At 40.7% G+C, this 15,778-nt stretch overlaps 2 protein-coding genes across 6 annotated transcripts in view; one reads left to right on the forward strand and one right to left on the reverse strand.

Moving 5' to 3' along the window:
• Positions 1-13,518, reverse strand: part of NCOA4 (nuclear receptor coactivator 4) — a 63,852-nt gene extending 50,334 nt beyond the window's left edge. The window contains exon 1 of the mRNA XM_024739095.1: positions 13,421-13,518. The gene's annotated coding sequence lies outside the window, so the exon portion shown is untranslated. The remainder of the gene's footprint in view (positions 1-13,420) is intronic.
• Positions 13,519-13,571: 53 nt separating this feature from the next.
• The window catches only part of LOC112395738 (WASH complex subunit 2A-like), a 119,896-nt gene continuing 117,689 nt past the window's right edge, over positions 13,572-15,778 (forward strand). For 4 of the 5 annotated variants that reach the window (XM_024739090.1, XM_024739088.1, XM_024739086.1 and 1 more), the window contains exons 1-3: positions 13,581-13,673; positions 13,759-13,881; positions 14,659-14,823. In XM_024739090.1, the coding sequence (XP_024594858.1) occupies positions 13,671-13,673; positions 13,759-13,881; positions 14,659-14,823 (291 nt within the window). In that variant the 5' untranslated portion in view covers positions 13,581-13,670. Of the gene's footprint in view, positions 13,674-13,758; positions 13,882-14,658; positions 14,824-15,778 lie in introns of all 5 variants that reach the window. The other variant, XM_024739092.1, reaches the window with a different exon arrangement.

Raw genomic sequence — 15,778 nt, forward strand, 5'->3', positions numbered from 1 at the left:
GGGAGAATGGAGGACAGAGGAATAATAACTAAGGGGTATGGGGTTTGTCTTTGAGGGTTCTAAAAATCTAAATATTTCTGAAATTGATTGTGGTGATATTTGGACAACACTGAATATGCTAAAAACCAGTGAACTGTACAGTTTAAAATGGTGAATTTTGTGGTATTTGAATTATATCTCAATAAAGTTTTTATTAAGAATTAATTCTACCAAGGACTAAAAAGACAACTTGAATAAATGGAAAGGCATGTTCTGTTCTTGTATAGGAACATTCAAAATCATGAAGATGTCAATTCTTCCTAAGTTGATCTATAAATCTATTTTTAAAATATCTACAGGATATTTTTGGCACTAAATGATTCTAATGTTCATTTGGGAAAAGAAACAACAGTAGCTCAAATAATTCTGAAAAAAGAACAGGGGACTTACCAGAGGTAAAAAGAGAGAGTATAATAAAATAATCAGATATTTGGGCAAGCAAAGTTGAAACAGATTGTATACTAAGTTGGGAATCAGCCTTGCTGCAGTGCTGGCCCAGTAGGCTTGCGCCAGCTTTTGGGTCCCTAGGTGTTTGAGTCACTCAAGGGTAATTTTTTTATGTTGAACCATATGAAATACTTGTCTTTGACCTACAAAAATATCAGTTTCAACTTAATATGGTTTACCTTAGTATTTGGAATGACAAAATGAGGGGAAAATCACAGCAGGGAATCTGAGTCAAAGTCTTTTGCCAGTGGCCAAAAACAAGGAAACCAAGTATCATACCAAGATTAAGGGCCTTAAAACTGGTCCCCAATTCAGAGATACAGCTCATGATTGGTAGCTGATGCAATTGTGGAACTGGAGCAGGCTGGGCATGAAGTGAGCAAAGTCCCAAGGAACAGCTAAAGAGGATCCTGGGCAATTTGGGGCTTTCTTTGATTGGCTATGAGTGGGAATGTGGTGAAGTACAAAAAAGGGTGACGGGTCTGGCTTGAAGATGCAGGGTCAGGACTGATCACAGAGACTCACGTGGAAAAGGGGAATTGTAGTGAATATGAGATGCAGTTGTCATCAGGCAATATATATGGTTCAGTTCTCAAGTTGGAAGCCAAGCAAATTACTACCAGGAATCAAGACACATAAATGCAATGTGTGATCCTTGATTGTATCCAAGATTAGGGAAAAATCACTATAAAGAATGTTATTGGGACAACTGGGCAATTTTGAATATGGACAATGTTAAGTAACAGTACTATATCAGTATTAAATTTCCTGAGTGTGATAATTATTGTTATGTAGCAGAATATTCTTGCTCTTGGGAGATGATATAAATGGAAGTTTGGGGTTTTTTTGGTAAATTTATTTATTTATTAATTTTGGCTGCATTGGGTCTGTTGCTGCACGCAGGCTTCTCATTGTGGTGGCTTCTCTTGTTGCAGAGCATGGGCTCTAGGCACGAGGGCTTTAGTTGTTGTGGCTCTCGGGCTCTAGAGTGCAGGCTCAGTAGTTGTGGCCCACGGGCTTAGTTGCTCTGCGGCATGTGGGATCTTCCTGGGCCAGGGATCGAACCCGTGTTCACTGATTGGCAGGCGATTCTTAACTACTGCACCTCCAGGGAAGTCCCTAAATGGAAGTATTTGGGGATAAAGTGACATGATACCTGCATCAAATTGCTTCTGAAAAATAGAGACAGAGACACAAAGTAACTGTGGCAAAATATTAACAACTAGTGAATCTAGACGATATATATTTGATATTTTTCAAAATTAAAAAAAAAACTTGGAAGGGATAAAAGGAATACTAGCATACATTTGGTCCATTTGATATCTATTGCTCTGTCAGATGGGGAACACTTAGCAAAAATAGGAATCAGGTACTGGTGAACATGTTTTAAAAAGTAGACACTAAGGGGCTTCCCTGGTGGCGCAGTGGTTGAGAGTCTGCCTGCTGATCCAGGCGACACGGGTTTGTGCCCCGGTCCGGGAAGATCCCACATGCCGTGGAGCAGCTGGGCCCGTGAGCCATGGCCGCTGAGCCTGCGTGTCCGGAGCCTGTGCAACGGGAGAGGCCACAACAGTAAGAGGCCCACGTATCGCAAAAAAAAAAACAAAAAACAAACTAACAAAAACAGATTAACAGGAGAAAAGCATACATAAATTCATTTAGTATAAGTTTTATGTGATACAGGAGACTTTATAAGGAAATAAATACCCAAAGAAACAGTTAGACTTGAGTATATTTACACCAGGTTTAATCAAGAGTGGACAGTCATGGAGGAAAAGGATAGTTTAAGGCATATGAGGTAATTGTAGTAAACTGGAGGAAACTTAGCAAGGCCTCTCTGTTAGGATTCTTCTTGGCATCCTTTGGTCTTCAGAGATTAAGATACTCTTTTCTCCAGGTATAGGAAGGGCAAATTTGAGAGTTTTATGATCTGTTTCAGGGGAGAAGGGCAAGGGGGTAAAGGTCTGAGTGACCTTGCTTCTGCTGTTTTCTCAAAATCCTTCAGCTTCCATATGCCACAGTGCCACATTCTGGGGTAGTGTATCCAGAACCCCATCACTATATATAAGATCATGTCATCTGCAGAGATAGTTTTACATCTTCCTTTACATTTTGGATGCCTTTTATTTCTTTTTATTGCCTAATTACTCTGTCTAGAACTTCTATTACTATGATGAACAGAAGTGGCAAGACTGGACATGCTTGTCTTGTTCCTGATCTTGGGGGAAAGCTTTCAGTGTTTCATCATTGAGTATGATTTTAGCTGTGGGTTTTTCATGCATGACCTTTATTATGTTAAGGACACACATTCTTCTTGAGTGTTTTCTATGTGCCAAGCATTTCTAAGTGCTCTGCATGTATTATCTCGTTAATTGTACATAACCCTGTGAAATAGGGATTATTGTCCTTTTTACAGGTGAGAAAACTGAGGCACAAAAAATCTGTTCTCTCCATAAGTGAAATTTTTGCATGTAGTTTTTATTTTTACACAAAGCATGTTGTATTTTTATTAAAATAGTGAGTTATTAGAATATATTAAGCATTAATTCTAAAACAAATTTTGTAGCATCATGAATCACACTATATTGTGAATTTAGATCACACAATCATTTATTAGATGGTGGTTTACTGCAGTCCAGTGCTAAGCTCATGATTACTCTGTACTCTGAGTACTTAGTACACAATTGTGCACTGTTGCGGTTCTTAAATACTCATTGCTTTATTGATATTTATTTTCTAATATATGCAAAAATGATAACTTTTTTCTAGATAAGAACGGTATTATCATTTTGCAACATAAAATAGTTCAGTTAAATGGTCTAAGAATTCACCATTGCTTAGTTGTTAAGAACCAGCACCCTGGAGCCAGATGGTCTAGATTCAAGTACTGGCTCTATTATTTGTGAGCTGTGTGACCTTCAGCAAGTTATTTACCCTCTCTGTGCCTCAGTTTCTTTACCTTAAAATGAGGAGTAATGCAGACAAACCTAAATTTTGTAGAATGGGGACATTCTACAAAATGACTGGCCAGTACTTTCCAAAAGTATCAAGTTCATGAAAGGAAAATTTAAAAAATAACAAGACTAAGGAACCATCCCAGATTAAAGGAGCCTAAAGAGACACAACAACCGAATGCAATGTGAGCTGTTAGGTGGGACGCTGGGGCAGGAAAAGGCATTAGAGGGACAAATAATAATTGGCTATATGAATATACCAGCTCTCTCCTCTCCCATAGAGAGAGAGAATTCTGAGTAGTGTGTTTTGCGGTGCCTTCCAAAGACTCCCTACAGGAGAAGGCTCCAGTCACTCACTATGATAGCTTGATTCTTAATATGTCCTTTATTGGCTGCTGCCTTCCATTCTCTGTTTCCTCACTCCCTGCCCAGTGTTCACTCTACCTCCCCAATAAACTACCTGCTCTAAAGTCCTTGTTGCAAGGTCAGCTCCTAAGGGAATTGAAACTAGGACATTTCATTCCACTGATATAAAGCACAAAAATAGCTAGAATTAATCTATGCTATTAGAAGCCTGGGTAGAGCTGGATGGGGACAGAAATGGGGCTCCTGGGGTGTATGTAATGTTCTGTTTCTTGATCTAAGTACCGGTTATATGACTTTGTTCCATTTGTGAAAATTAGCTGAGCTGTATAGCTACAATAGGTGCTCTTTTCTGTAGGTATATTATAATCCACCCCCCAAAAAACAATAATAATTCTGTTAGTTTGGGCAGAGTGTTTTTGTTTTTTGGGTTTTTTTTTTTCAGTGAAGGAATGGTAAAAATTCTTACTCACTGGCTTGGCAATGAACACAGGGATAATACATTTATATTAGCTAAAACAACAAATCATTTTTATAATTATTTTTCTGGTTCACATATGGTCAGTAAATGAGAAGAAGCAAAGGCCAAAGAGATGAGAACTTGGGCCCGGATGGCAAAGGAGAAGACAAGAAAAAGAAGATAAAGGTGGCATAGTATTCACAGATCAAGAAAGAGATAAAAGGAAGCAAGAGACAACAGAAAAAGAGAGAAACACAGATGTTTTTATCTCCCTAGGGTCAGAATAGGTTATAAAGCTTCCTCTCCAGGAAGACATATATCATATGCTGTCAATTAAATGTGGAATATAAAATGAAAGACAAAACCAAGCAAGCAAACAACATTCCTCCTCAAAATGAACTCGGACATACAGAGAAGAGATTGGTGGTTGCCACAGGCGGGGGGTGGGGGATGTGAGAAATGGGTGAAGGAGGGCAAAAGGTACAGACTTCCAGTTATAAAATAAATAAGTCATGGGGATGTAACTTACAGCATGGTGACTATAATTAATAATACTTATTTTATATTTGAAGGTTGCCAAGAGAGTAATCTTAAAAGTTCTCATCACAAGGAAAAAATTTGTAACTATGTGTGGTGATGGATGTTAAGCTGACCTGCAGTGGCGATCCATTTTGCAATATACATGAATATCAAATCATTATGTTGTACACTTGAAACTAATATAATGTGATATGTCGATTATACTTCAAACAATTTTTTTAAAAGACTCCTTTCCAAACCTTAGAAGCACAGACATTCATAAAATGACCTCTATTTCTTACATTCAATAAAGAAAAATTTCATTGAAGAAAACTGCAGAGTCAGTCCCAGTTACAAAGGAAGTGCATCTCTTTTCGAAGCATCATGTTATCATCCTGTGGCCTTTTGCCAGAGGACTCAAGATTTATAGCCAAGGCAGAGAGGATATTTCCCACTGGCACCTGCCAGGTGGTTTAAGTGTTAAACCCAAGCCTCAGAGGAGAAAGTCCCCATTCTTGTTGCAGATTGTAATGAAAGACTAGGAAGGAGATATCTGAACCAGCTCTGTGAATTTTATTTTAGGTTGGACTGAGCAACAATATGCATATCAAAAAAACAAGCAGATTGGCCTTCCCTGATGGCACAGTGGTTAAGAATCTGGCTGCCAACGCAGGGGACACGGGTTCGATCCCTGGCCCAGGAATATCCCACAAGCTGTGGAGCAACTAAGCCCGTGCGCCACAACTACTGAGCTTGCGCTCTAAAGCCCACGAGTTGCAACTACTGAGCCCACGTGCCACAACTACTGAAGCCCACTTGCCTAGAGGCCGTGCTCTGCAACAAGAGAAGCCACGACAACGAGACGCCCGTGCACTGCAACGAAGAGTAGACCCCGCTCACCACAACTAGAGAAAGCCCGCGCACAGCAACGAAGACCCAATAGAGCAAAAAATAAATACAAATAAATTTATAAAAACTAAAAAACAGCAGATTATCATGAGATTTATAAATATTTGTCAGCTACTCTTTCAAGGTCCTCCCTACAGATATTAACCCTCCTTTTTTTTTTAAACAGGAGATTCCAGGTTGACATATATTTAAGTTAAACTGAACTCTTTAGTGCAGACACTAAAACATTATTGCAATACATTGTAAAAGCAAGTTCAAATGTCATAGCATGTGTATGAGTGCACACACACACACAAACCTACTTTGAGCCTGTGTCTGACATTTTCTACTCTCCTAAGTAAAGAACAAAACTTTTGCTGAGATTTTTAAAAAAGTGTAATTTAGGGATTTAAGATTATGCAATTAAAACAGTCTGAAAGTTACTCCCCTCCATGCTGTATCCTTATAAATGATACAACAGATATAAGAAATAAATTGTTGACTTCATGTCTGGGCTTGAAATCATGAAGGGGGATTGCTTGAGAGTACAGAAACAAACAATGTGGCCCCCCCAAAGAAAGAAATTGATATGAAACCATGGGAGAAGCCAAGCCCCCAGGTAACCTAAGTTTACACCCACATAGGAATTCTGCTGAATCCTGAATCAGGTGGGAGAATTCTAAACCAGAAAATTAGTGTACAGTCAAGAAGTGCTAGTGTCCGAGGAATGCCACTGCCATGGAAGATAGATAACAAACTATCTAAAAACTAGCAAATGGAAGATCTTATATGTGATCAATAGATCAATTAAAACAAATTCATTTAGTATATTCAGCAACATAAAGCAAAATAATACCAAAGAATTATGAAAAAGAACCAATTAGAAATCTTGAAAATTAAAGCCCAAATTGTTGAAAAGAAAAACCTCAAAAGATAGTCTGAGTAACAGAACAGACACACTGTGTGAATTAGCAAGCTGGGGATTAAGTTTACGGGGTCTTACAGAATAGAGCAAAGAAAAAAAGAAGATGAGAAAGTTTAGAGACATAAAGAATGGATAAGGACATTTTACCTTTCATTTAGGAATTCCAGAAGGAGAATATAGAGAGAAAGGAGGAGGTAGTATTTAATCAATGGCTAAGCATTCCCCAGAAGTGAAGAAAGCTAAGAAATTTCAGAACATCAAAATAAAGAAAAAAATGCAAAAAGTTACCATAGCAGAAAGATAGTTTAGCTTTAAAGAAATAAGGATCAGATTTTCATTGTAAATTTCATTAGCAACACACCAGGAAGACAATGAGATGATATCTTCAATGAGCTGTTGGAAAATAACTGTCATTTTAGAATTCTACACTCAGCTACAGTATCACTTTAAAGCACAGGCGAAACGAAGGCATATTTTAAGTATTCAGCATTTAAGAACGTTTAGCACCAACAGATTCCCACTGAAAGAACTAAAGATGTACGCCTACATACAAAAAAGGTTGAAGGAATACAGAGGGAAAAGCAGTATGAAAAAAAGTAATCTTAGCCAAGTAATCTTGCACAATTCAGTCAATCCTATAGCTTAAGGCTAAATTAGTATTAATTGCCAAACATGTTTAAAACAATTTAGAATTAGAATTCTGGATGATATGAACAGGGGAGTTGGGGAGAAGGGAAACAGCAGAAGGAAGTGTAAATGTCTTCTCCTGTTTAGGAAGAGTATATACATACTGATTACCTTTAGATTTTGTTAGGCAAGTATAACTTTATGTGTGGGTATAAAAAATTAAGAGTAACCATTAGAAAAAAAGCAATGGAATGTATAAATTTCACACCAACAGAAGAAAAGAAATGCAACAAAGAAAATTCAATCAACCCAACAGATATCAGGAATGGGGAGAAAAAAGAAACAAAGAGACCATAGGAAATAGAACACACAAATTAAGGTAATACGGTTAAATCCAAACAAATGATTGACTATAATAGGAAAAAAGATTTAAGTGAATAAAAAATGGGAGATTCATGTGAAAACACCATTTGAGGAAAATTAAAATTGCCAATAAGCTTAAGAAAAGATGTTCAATCTCACCAGTTATCAAGGAAATACAAATATATGGCATTGAGATGCCATCTTTACTGCCCAGATTGGCAAATACTTTTAATTTTGGTAATAGCACGTGTTAGTTAGGAAGTTGGGCAAGCAGTTACCCTCATAGCCCACCATTGGGAGTGTATTACTGGCACAATCTGGAGAACAATTTATCATCTCTATTAAAACCAAAACATTTGCGTACAGGTGCAAGGAAGTATAGTCAAGGATATTCTAGCAGCATGGCTTATAACAATGAGATATTGGAAAGAACCTAAATGGCTCCCATAATTGGGAGAACAACTAAATAAGCCATAGCATGTTCATACTGCAGAATACTTTGCAGTCGTTAAAAAGAATAATTTAGATTCATTTGTGATAATATGGACAGGCATATTTTGAATATTTAAAAATACACAGAATGAAAGGTACAGAATTAGTTTATACATGTAAAAGCACATAAATAAATACTGTGTGTGTAGATAGACAGACAGACACATGTACATAAACATCTAGAAAAAGCTCTGAAGGCTTAAACATCAGACTCAGAGTTAAGATCTCCTCTGAGTGGATGAGATGAGATGAAGAGTGGAGTGAGTGGTATGTGTTGGCTTGTGGGGAGAGTTGGGGTGGGGTAGATGCAAGGGCTTTAGTCTTCTTTGTAAAGTCTGATTTTACTTTCAAAGAAATATTTGTGTATTATCTGTTGAATGAGTTTGATTACAGTTTTTTTTTTTTTTCCTCTGGATGTGCCTGCCTTTGCACAAATGGCAGATTTGCTAACCTAGCTATCTAGGCATTCAGGGAACGGGCTGAGTAGGCACAAGTGGTTTACCAACCCTTGCACAACAGGATTTATGACCTCTCTTCTCCCTCCCTTCTACCCCACAGTACTCCCCAGATGCTGGAATCTTAAGGAAGGAAACGGGGCTGCCATATTGTGGACTAAGGATGGTAGCACCCACTCTTGAATAAGAAGGTTACCAACACCCCGCTAAGTGAAGCTGTGTGTTTGTGTGTGTGTGTGTGTACGCGCGCGGGTGTGCTGGGAAGTCGTCTTTTATGTAAGTACGCTGGAAAAATTATACTTCAGGTAAGATTTCAGGGACACAATGAACCCTACAGCTTCTAAACTATTAAAGCTTTTTTGTGACCTCCCTTGAGCTATCCACTTTCTGAGCTCTAATGTGTAACATCAAGAAAAGGAGGAACCTTCTCCTCTTTGGCAATGAGAAGTTGGAGACACAGCCAGAACAACTCTTTATGTCACCGATTAGTCTCAGGCTTATGCATTTTGCTATTTTAAATTTCTCCCTTATTTCAAACCAACTGCTTATGAATCTTTCCATTTGACAACGTGGAAATATTTAATTAGAGCTCTTCTATAATGATGTTGTTGTAGAAGTAAAAAAACAATTCTTTCTGGTTCTCCAAATTTCACACTGCAAAGTCCAGTGTGTTTCCTCTCTTCCTCTCTGACCCCCATGGCCCTCAGAACTTTCTCCATACTCTGAAACCCCAGTAGTAAGTTATAATCTGCAGGATCCATTTGGAATTTACAATATTGAATTCCTATAGTATTGCCAATCGTATTGTACCACTGGTTCCTTCTATCTTTCTATTTCTTTCTCTCCTTTGAAGTTCCTAATGCAGTGGTTGATTGGTTACTTGATTGATTAGAATCTGGAAGTAGCTGGTATATAATCATCATTAATGCTTGGTTCCCTCAGCTAGCGTTGGCTAGGTGCCTGGGACAATGTCTGGGCAGACCCCTCATCTTCTCCCCTGTGGTCCATTAGCCCAGGATGTTGCAAGGAAACTGTGGGGAGTCCTGATGAGTCTGAGCCTCCCTAAAGCCAACAGTCCAAGAGAGGGCTACTTCAGTTTCTAAGCCTAAGCACTTTTCTTCCATCACCACCCAAGGAGTTTGGCCCCAATACACCCTGCTCCCAGCAAGGATCCACTACATAATTTGTGGGGCCCAGTTCCCTGCCTCCGTGGGGGCCTCCAGAAGCAAGTCCTGACCTCTCTCCACTATGACAGCTCTTTCTTAGTCATTTTCCATATGACAAAGAGACACACTGGCTGTCAAGGTTGGCACCATGGAGCTGCACTGCTCACCAGGGAATACAGCCTGGCTCTTTATCCCTACATTCTTTAATTTCAGAAGCCTGGGCATCAGCTGGGAGCTTGTCAGAAATGCAGTGTCTCCGGCCTCATCTCAGACCTATTCATTTAGAATCTGCTTTTTAACAAGATCCCTGGCAGACACCTGGGCACAGAAACTAAGATTAAGCTCAGAGAAGCTCAGATTAAGGCTCTAGGCCTGGGATCTCCCCTGATACAGTTGACTTCACAAATACCATGGCAGGAAAGTCCTCTAGGATTTTCACTGGTTGACAGTTTTAATCATGTAAGTATAGCAAGAGAATGACCAGTATGACAGGTAGATTTATCTGAATTCTCAGGCATGGTTATTGCAGTGCAAGATCTCTTTAACATGAACAAATTCAATACAAAGCATGACTCAAAAACATCTGAAGGAATACTAGTAAAGAGAGTAAGATTGAACACACAGGAAGGGGAGTTTAAAACAGCACCATTCCAGGAGAAGCAGGAAAGGCTCAATCAAGAACATAGTGGTCACTGGCCTTGGGCAAAAGGGGGGATGACTCTTCCAGAGACTGAAAGAACGGAGCGGAGGCAGCATGTTGCCTGCCTAGCATCCCTTCTTCCTGCTTTTGGTAACAGTCCCAACTTTTTGTTTGGGGACCATTTCTGTCCATTCTATGTGGTCTTGGTAGAAAAGCCAATTAGGGTAGTGGGAATACGACCCAAGGGAAGCTAATGAGATTCTATTTACCTCAGGAATGTGAAATTCAGAGGAGAAAACCAAGAAGAGAAGTGACTGGAACAGAGTCCTTCTAGTGGCAGGGGCTCAGAGGAGACTGCCCTAGGTTCCTCTTATGCTCTTCCCAAGACCAGTGTCTGCTTGCTTTCCTTAAGTTCTGTGAGCTTTGCAATATCTTTCCCCCAAATTCTGGTTTGTTTGAGTTTGCCAGTCAAATTATGTTGTGTGCAAAGAAAGAACTGTATGAGATACAGAAGGTGTAGACATAGAAACATTTTAAGTTGAGGTGAGAAGTCCGTTTTCTCTAGCAGAGGCAAATAGGATGGATACTTTGAACCACATGGTAAAGTTATGGAAGGGATCTAATCAAGGATAAGTACATAGAGAAAGTATAAGTAAAAGGACTGCCAGTCAGTGCTGAGGGGCCAGCTAAGTTTGCAGAATATGAAATCGCAGTGATTTCCTTGAGTAACCTAGGTGTAGGAAAGGAGAAAGGGCATAGTTGGACTGATTCAAAGCTAGGAGTTAGCAGAGACCATGTTTCAGAAACATAAGGTGGGGATATTAAAGGGCTGTCAAGAGAAGTTAAAAGCTAATATCATGGGCTGCAGGCAGGAAAAGCTAGGAAATGAAGCTAAGATGGCGAAATGGGGAGGAGGGGCACTGAGACACTGAGGCTTGGGTTAGTTGAGAACAGACCAGGGAATAAGAGAGAGACTTGGAAGTTTAAGAGGCTGCTCTATTGCAGTCCAGATTTAAAAGTCAGAAAGTTTCAGCTGCTAAGGTCCAGGGTGTGGGTAATCCACGGACTTTGAGAATTGGAATGTAGATTAAGGTTATTAAGGCACATTGAGGCCAGGGTCATCCACATGGTCACTGAAGTTGACCATGATGATGTTATATAAGATGTAGTTTGGTAACTGGCTCACCTCAATTTTACCAACCAAGTTCTTAAGTGGTTTTATTTAAAAATATTTTAAATGAATGTATGGGAATGGCCAGGAGGTTGGTAGACTGCAATTTAAAACTGAAGTTCCTTCAAAAAACTACTAGCTATAGAGTAACATAATGGCTAATGGTGTGGGTTCCTGGCTCTGCTCCTTTACTGGCTGTCTAACCCTGAGTAAGTTACTTATCCTCCCTGTGCCTCAGTTTCCTCAACTATAAAATGAGCATAAGACTACCCGCCTCACAAAGTCATTGTGAGAATTAAATGAATTAACATGTATAAAGTGGTAAATGCTGAGCACTTCATAAATGTTAGGTATTGTTATTAAAGAGGAGAGATTATAAATAAACTATAATATAATGTGATACTCTATGATGAATATTTGTACAAGCATGTAGAAAATAACTGAGGGGGGAGCACTTAAAACTATCCTTGGGATAACCAGGGAAGTCTTCAGTAAAGAGACAGAAGCAGAACAAAGTCCAAGAGTTTGATAAACAAAGGTCATAGGAGAAGTGGTAGGATCTATGTTCAATGCTCACAGTATGACAGGCACCGTGCTATTTTACAAATATTATCACATTTAACACCACATCCCTGCAAGACATGTAACTTCCTTTCACTGAGGAAAACTCACAGGGATTAAATAACTTGGGCACACAGGAATGGAAAGGATATTAGACAGCATACAAAGGGTATCTAATACAAAGGGAAAAATAACAAACCACTACTCTTACCCCAAAATCCTATTCAAATGGAACTTTGGAATCACAGATCTGAGCTTATTGGGCCCCCGGCCTAAAGAGTCCCACTCAAGGATATCCATATACCAGTTTGTCTACCGCTCCACTCAGTCCAGGTCCCAACATGGAATAGCCTAACTAGTGCCTAACTAGCCTAATAGCCTAACTAACCAAAATTGGAATCTTCATTTTAAAAAGCAAGTTGGTGTGGAAGAAGAAGAACTCTGCTGAGGGGCCTTCAAAGAAGTGTGAGGTGGAATAGGTAGATCACTGAGCGCTCATGGGAAGCTGGGAATGTTGAGGATGGATTCACATGCAGGGATCAGATTATAAATGGCTTTTGCCTGTCATATGAGAAGTTTGGACTTGATTCTGAGAGCAATGCAGAGGGAGTAAAGGATGTTTAAGGAGGCCCTACACAGTTAGCTGAAACCGAGCATGTCGTTAAAGTACGATGACAGCCAGATACATCAATCTCCAGAAAATCTGGGCTGACCCCCAGACAGGCAGAGGAGACTCAGCAAGGAAGAGGAGCGGCGGCGAGCTCTTCCTCCCTCCACATCGCCGGTTGTTTAAGGCCCCTCGGCTTGTTCTCCCACACCTCCTTTTGGCTCCTCTCTCTCAACACACCTGGCTGCCTGCGTGCTTCCGGGGCTAACCACGCGCCTCCTCCTGCGCCCTCCAGCTGAAGCGCAACCCGGCCGACCCACCCCTTCAGCGCCCCCTGGCGTCTTCACCCTTGCTCTCTTTTTTTAGTGAAATAGTTTTTTAAAAATTTATTTTATTGAAGTGTAGTTGATTTACAACGTTGTTTTAATTTCTTCTGTATAGCAAAGTGACTCAGTTATACATATATAAACTTTTTCTCATATTCTTTTCCATTATGACTTACCACAGGATATTGAATATAGTTCCCTGTACTATACAGTAGGACCTTATTCATCCATTCTGTATGTAATAGTTTGCATCTGCTAACTCCAAACTCCCAATCCATCCCTCCCCCACCCTCCCTTCCCCTTGGCAACCACAAGTCTGTTCTCTGTATCTGTTAGTCTGTTTCACAGATAGTTCATTTGTGTCATATTTTAGATTCCAAATATGTGATATCATATGATATTTGCCTTCTGACTTACTTCACTAAGTATGATAATCCGTAAGTCCACCCATGGGACTGCAGGGCTCTTCCAACTCGCGTACCTCAGAGAGCTGCCCGGCCTCCTTCCGCAGCGCCCCGCATCCGGTCACATGAGGCGCAGGTCACCTGCTCTCTGGTCACGTGAGGCCGGTCACGTGCCAGGCCCGCACCGCTAGCTTCCGGAGACTTTCGGGGCTTAGCGGGTGCGGTCCTGCGGCTCCCTGAGCCCACCGAACTGCACAGCCAGGATGGTGAGGGCGGGGGTTCGGGTTCGGGTTTGGCCCTGACCGCCGCCTCCCCGGAGCTCAGCCCCTCTTCTCGTCCTTCCCGCTGCAGATGAACGGGACCACCCCCGACCAGGAGCGGCCGCCGGTGTCCGAGCCCGTGTGGGAGCGGCCCTGGTCGGTGGAGGAGATCCGCAGGAGCAGCCAGAGCTGGTCGCTGGCAGCCGACGCCGGCGTGAGAGGCGGGCCCCAGGGGCCGGAGGGGAGGGCGGGCCTTCTGGCGTGATTCGCGGCCTGCGAGCGGGACTCCGGGAGCCCCCAGTCCCCCTCCACCCAGTCGATCCTGTTGCCTCTCATTGACTTAATAACGCCCCTTCTCGTCCTCGAAAACTCCCGGGTGGTAGTCCCCAGGCACTTGGGCGGAGGCGGGCTGGTTGAGCTTAGCCCTCTCAGTGCTCCCACTTGGACTGCGGCCCTTCCTTGTTTGGGTTTTCTAGCCAGGCGCCCAACTCCACCCTGAGCGGGGATCGGCTTCCGCCACCTTGCAGGCTTACATGGTACTAGTTAGGCTATTCCATGTTGGGACCTAGACTGAGTGGAGCAGTAGACAAACCAGTATATGGATATCCTTGAGTGGGACTCTTTAGGCCGGGTGCCCAATAAGCTCAGAACTGTGATTCCAAAATTCCATTTGAATAGGATTTTTGGGTAAGAGTAGTGGTTATTTTTCCCTTTGTCTCTGATCCCTGTGGAATGACAACCAAACAGGACTTTTAAATTCCTCCAGAAACGATATAGCAAATATCCATTGACTCATTGACACTGTTCTGATGAACTTTCTTAATGTTTTTTGATGCTACTTGGTCTTTGTACTGTCAAAAGCAGCATCCCTTTTACATTCCAGCACACGGGCGCACACACACAGGCGAAAGGAAATGGGTTCTTTTCTGTTTTGACACGCAGAATAGGTGCATATAATATTGATACTATTGTATGTTTGTTTTTTAAATAGTTACTACAGTTTCTACAGGAATTCTCACAACAGACTATCTCTAGGACCCATGAAATCAAGAAACAAGTGGATGGACTAATTCGGGAAACTAAAGCCACAGATTGTCGACTACATAATGTCTTCAATGACTTCCTTATGCTGTCTAATACCCAGTTCATTGAGAACGTGAGTTACTTAGTTACATTAGACTTATAAAAAAATAATACTGTTAGAAGGAGCAAGAGTCACTGTGATACTAAGTGACCCATTATTAGGTTCTCTAAAATTTTGGTGAAGTAGTAGTTCTTGGTGATTGATGTCCCCCCTTTTTATTAGTAAAGTTTATTTTTTTTCAAGCCTTTGAAAAAAACCTAACAAAAAACTTCTTCATATTCCAGTGTTTTCATTGATTTTTAGTTTTGGTGTAGACTGCTGAATTGCATGGCACTCCAACAAGTTTTGTTATGAGCATGCTCTGTAAGGAAAGCCATACACCTGGTCTGATCCTCTGGACACCATCAGGTTATTGATTGTATCCATTATGTCCTGATAAGTTACATTAAAGGCATGTGTGTGTCTACTTGGAATATTCTCAACTAACATTTTGTTATGATGGCTGAACCTATGCCATAGAATCAGCTCTAAAAGATTATTGAGCTTTAACCCAAGTGCTATTTTGTCTATGTATTTATCGAATTTCTAGGTGCTAGGTTCTAGGAATACATAGATAAATTAGACAGAGCCCCTCCTTAGAGAAAATAACAATCTTCCATAATAGTGTAATTCCTGAATAAAAAGGAAGCAAGTGTGGCTGGAGCCCAGTGACTGTAGGGGAGATTGATAACAGAGGATGGAGAGGAAGCTTAGTTAATAAGCTGGTCTGTATTTCTCATAGGGCGGCTAACTTTCTCAGTATCAGTGTTAATTAATCTGTGAAAAGAGAATTAGTTAAGTAGGCTATCTCCTGAGATTGTTAGATACAAAGTAATAAAAAAAAGATTTCAAAAATTGCAAGATTATACAAAGCCCACGATTTAGGATTGTTAAGAAGAGACTAAATATTGTCACGCAGGTATCTTATGCAGCATGTTTGTACATTTTTAGTAGTTCAGGTTGAAATGCCTGAACTACTAGGCTTTTT

The sequence above is a fragment of the Neophocaena asiaeorientalis genome, unplaced genomic scaffold, assembly GCF_003031525.2.
Source record: "Neophocaena asiaeorientalis asiaeorientalis breed wild unplaced genomic scaffold, Neophocaena_asiaeorientalis_V1.1 scaffold202, whole genome shotgun sequence".
NCBI lineage: Eukaryota > Metazoa > Chordata > Mammalia > Artiodactyla > Phocoenidae > Neophocaena > Neophocaena asiaeorientalis.